Raw genomic sequence first — 4,749 nt, forward strand, 5'->3', positions numbered from 1 at the left:
GCTGCTGGCTTGGTAATGATGCTTTTGAACCACTGTTCCAGGGAAACAGTTTTCAAAGTGTAATCTGCACCCCGACCGCATCTGAAATACAGGGGAAGCTTGTTAATAATGCAGGTAGTTCTCCCTAGCCAGACTCTTATATGAATTTTGTCTATTAGAACTCAGGTAAGGAATAGGTATGGATATATTTCAGCCTTTTGAAGCATGTTTTTCTCTCTGAGATTCAAGAATAAAATAGATCTAGCTTGTATACGATCCCTCATTATCCAGATTTACAACTGGCATTCTCACTAAGCTCAGGATCCATGTATATGTGGATAACGGGGCATAATTCTAAAGATTTCTGAGCTCTACCAGAAGTATGCTAAGTTATATTATCTGGATTAGATCCCTAAATTCTATTTCTTCATCAGTCTTTCAAGGTAACTCTTAGGAGTATAAATGTCTAAGAAACATGGCCCTGTGCTGTGTAGAAGATTCTTCGGGTTCTCTTAATTCTAGAAAATGAAAATGGGACTCTAGTGTCAAACACCTATGAGATTTACCTGCAAAGCACCTTAAACCAACAAACTGATGTAATGTGGGATCCTATGGTATCAAGGATTATAATCTTTATCTTAAGATAGAAGCAATGTTATATTTCTGGAAAGGGACATCCGGAATTTCTTCTACCCAGTTACAGTCGTGAAGAGTGAATACAATCAGTTTTGTCTGGGAAGGAACTGCTCAAAGAAATAAAAGACAAGAAAGAATTAACCTTCAAACAGCATTCTTGGCCACAGAAGTCCAATAGAAGATTCACATGGTTTGCATGCGATTTCTAATTAGTAAGCTAAGCCTAGAGAAGACTGCTTTTCCAACCACCCTTTTAAAGGCACTCTTGACCTCCTTGTTCCTCAGGCTGTAGACCAGTGGATTCAGCATGGGGATGACCATGGCATAGAACACGGACGCCATTTTGTCTGTGCCCATGGAGTGGCTGGAGCTGGGCTGTAAGTACATGAAGATGATTGCCCCATAGAAGATGGAGACAGTGGTGAGGTGGGAAGCACAGGTGGAGAAGGCCTTCTGGCGTCCTTCAGATGAGCGCATCCTCAGGATAGCAGTAAAGATGAAGAGGTACGAGCCCAAGATAACCAAAAGAGCGAACAAGGTGTTGAACGCTGCCAGTGTGAAGAGCACAATCTCGTTTGTGTAGATATCAGAGCAAGAGAGAGCCAGCAGTGGGGGAATGTCACAGAAAAAGTGATTAACCACGTTGGAATGGCAGAAGGAGAGGTGGAAAGTGAGGGCAACATGGACGGAAGATTGTAAGAGTCCACAAACATAGGAGCTGGTGGCCAGCAAGGCGCACATAGCTCTCGTCACGGTGGTGGTGTAATGCAGGGGTTTGCACACGGCCGCCTGGCGGTCAAAGGCCATTGAGGCCAGGAGGAAACTTTCAACAGTGGCAAAGGCTGCAAAGAAGAACATCTGGGTAGCACATGCATCATAGGATATAATCTTGTCTCCTGTGAGAATCCCTGCCATTACTTTAGGAGTAACAGAGGAGGCATACACACAGTCCACTAGGGAGAGGTTACCGAGGAAAAAGTACATGGGCGTGTGAAGTCGAGAGTCCAACAGAATCAACACGATCATCCTAAGGTTCCCAACCAGAGTAGTGAGGTAGATGAGAGCGAAGATTGTAAACAGAGGGACCTGCATCTCTAGAGCATCTGTTAACCCCACGAGAAGGAATTCAGTCACCTCTGAAAGGTTCTCCATCAATTGGGGAGTCAACGTGAGCAGCACCTATGACAAGCTCAGCAAGTACAAGATGATGCTATCCGATCGTCTTCATGGGAAGTACACTGTAAATGGAGTCTTTAGTCATGTTGTCAGCTTCTTATGGAGGGAAGGAGCTCGTGAGTGAGAAGCTGAGCCAGATGGGTAGTGCTGGGTTGACTGAGGTTGTTCATCTAGAAGTGGTATGTGGCTGCCAAGAGCGGACCATATGATGACTCTGGGTCACATTTCAGCTTGCTTGCTTGCTGTATGTTATATCTCTTATATTAAACCATGTAGGACTCTTCTTATTTCATCTCTTACAAGCACACTTATCTAAGGTATACATCGAAGGCTTAAATCAACAGAAAGTAAGATACAGGAAACCTTTTGTCAGTCATTGGTGTGTAACGCTGACAAGCCCTCCTCAATTGCCTCCTCCATCTCTGAGGGATCCTCGTTCACTTCACTGGCGATCTACAGTGATTCCAACCTTCTTTTTCTCTCTAATTCACGGGGCCCTCAGCTGAGTGGCCCTCAGTGTCTGTCTTCCACTGTCACCTACACCTTTGCCTTATTTGTGGGTGAAGAGAATAGGGGAGATGGAAGGATTAGTTTTGTCCTCACCTAGAGACTCTGTACCATCAGCCAGACCACAGACCTCCTGCCATAGCACGTAGTATATCTGGTTGCTCTCACCTCCAGTGGTAACTCAGCAGATAGCTTATTGTAGCTTCTGTAGTTACAGTATGAGAGACTGTCTTGACCCAAGAGACACTTCTGACTCTGGCGTATTAGGTCCCATTCATTCCTCCTGGATTAACTATTATGAAATATTCAGGGGAGGATGTGATGTAGCCCTTGTCTTTAAGGATTCCTTAGTGGGAGAGACCTGCATCCAAAAGATACATTAGTCAAAATGTATTTCTGAAGTGGAGGGACACCCGTGGCCTTTGGAATTAGAAAGCACGTTTGGTTTGCCCAACACAAGAACTCAGGAAGGATTTCTGGAGATCAGGACTCCTCAGTTGTGGCTTGGAAACTAAAGAAATAATAGTAACAATATATTAGTTATTATAACAGCAAACACATAACATTTACTTTGGGTCAGGAAACTGTTCTAAGCTGGTCACATGTATTAACTCATTTACTTCAGTTAGCAATTCTGTTGCTGCTGCTGCTGCTGCTAAGTCGTTTCAGTCGTGTCCGACTCTGTGCGACCCCATAGATGACAGCTCACCAGGCTCCCCCGTCCCTGGGATTCTCCAGGCAAGAACACTGGAGTGGGTTGCCATTTCCTTCTCCAATGCATGAAAGTGAAAAGTGAAAGTGAAGTTGCTCAGTCATGTCCGACCCTCAGCGACCCCAAGGACTGCAGCCCACCAGGCTCCTCCATCCATGGGATTTTCCAGGCAAGAGTACTGGAGTGGGGTGCCATTGCCTTCTCCAGAGCAATTCTGTTAGGCAGGTACTATTATCACCCCCATTTTGCTTCAAATGGAACCAAAATTTAAAGAGGTAAATTACTTGCTCAAGTAGCATATTTGATGGTAGAACTGGGATTGGAATCCAGGCAGCATGATCTAAAATCTGCAATATTAAGCATGCTTCTTGAAACAGTAGGTCAAGTTCATTAATCTTCCTATATTTCAGTTTCTTCATCTTCCAAGTGGGAAATTCAGTTTTCAACTTTTAAGGTAGATGAGTAGGATAACTTAGATCATGTAGAACATTGAAAACAATGTTAATTGCATAGCAAGTACTCAAAAAGTTTAAGATGTCACTACTACCATTACTGCTACTACTACTATACCAGGCAGAAGAAACATCATGGATAAAGGTAGGAACTGGCAAACACCACTGTATAAATAGACAGTTATAAGTATATAAGTATTACTAAATCAAATCTCAATTGAGAGTGATGTACAAAAGTAATTGGTAGACATGAAACTAGGATTGAGACCTAAAAGAGAAAAAATGTATCAGATTATAGATATAATACAACTGTTTAGCAGAGTCTAAAGTGACTATTTAGATCAAATATAACAAGAATATATTTTTTCCTGGAATCCCTCCTTCAGTGTTGGTGGGGCTGTAAGTTGGTGGGCCACTATGGAGGTTCCTTAAAAAACTAAAAATAGAGTTACCATATGAGCCAGCAATCCCACTCCTGGGTATATAGCCAAAGGAAGAAAATCCACTAATTTGAAAGGATACATGCACCTCAGTGTTCACAGCAGCACTACGTGAAATGGCCCCAACGTCCATGGACTGATCAGTGATTAAAGAGCATGTAGCACATATATACAGTAGAATATTACTCAGCCATAAACAAGAATGAAATCATACCATTTGCAGCAACATGGGTGGGATTAGAGATTATCATTACTAAGTGAAGTAAGTCAGACAGAGAAAGATAAATATGATATGATATCATTATATGTGGAATCTCATAAAAAATGACAGAAACGAACTTGTTTACAAAACAGGAACAGACTCACAGATATAGAAGATGAACTTATGGTTACCAGAAGGGAAAGCGGTGATAAATTAAGAGCTAGGGATTAACAGATACATACTTCTATATATAGAACAGATAAACATCAGGGACCTACTGTATAGCACAGGGAAATATATTCCATATCTTATAATAACTTATAATGTGAAAGAATCTGAAAAAGAATATACGCCTGTATTATATGAAAAACTTAATCACTTTGCTGTGCACCTTAAACTAACACAACCCTGAAAATCAACTGTGTTTCAACAAAAGAGCAAGCACAGTCACAACTCCAAAAAATGTTTACTTTTGACAATAAGTGCCACTAATTATGGATAAGGCGATGGCACCCCACTCCAGAACTCTTGCCTGGAAAATCCCACGGATGGAGGAGCCTGGTGGGCTGCAGTCCATGGGATCTAGAAGAGTCGGACACGACTGAGCGACTTCACTTTCACTTTTCACTTTCATGCATTGGAGAA

General features: G+C 42.2%; 1 protein-coding gene across 1 annotated transcript; it reads right to left on the reverse strand.

Annotated features, from left to right (window-relative positions):
• Window positions 1-798: 798 nt before the first annotated feature.
• Window positions 799-1,767, reverse strand: LOC109569153 (olfactory receptor 5B12-like). The gene has a single exon (XM_019974456.2). It carries the CDS (start codon window positions 1,765-1,767, stop codon window positions 799-801), a length of 969 nt encoding a protein of 322 aa, XP_019830015.2.
• Between the last annotated feature and the right edge of the window lie 2,982 nt (window positions 1,768-4,749).

The sequence above is a fragment of the Bos indicus genome, chromosome 15 (genome assembly GCF_029378745.1).
Source record: "Bos indicus isolate NIAB-ARS_2022 breed Sahiwal x Tharparkar chromosome 15, NIAB-ARS_B.indTharparkar_mat_pri_1.0, whole genome shotgun sequence".
In the NCBI taxonomy this organism is placed as follows: Eukaryota; Metazoa; Chordata; class Mammalia; order Artiodactyla; family Bovidae; genus Bos; species Bos indicus.

What these genes read in the sequence shown, in the direction of transcription:
- LOC109569153 (XM_019974456.2), bottom strand. Translation starts at nt 1,767, where the DNA reads ATGGAGAACCTTTCAGAGGTGACTGAATTCCTTCTCGTGGGGTTAACA.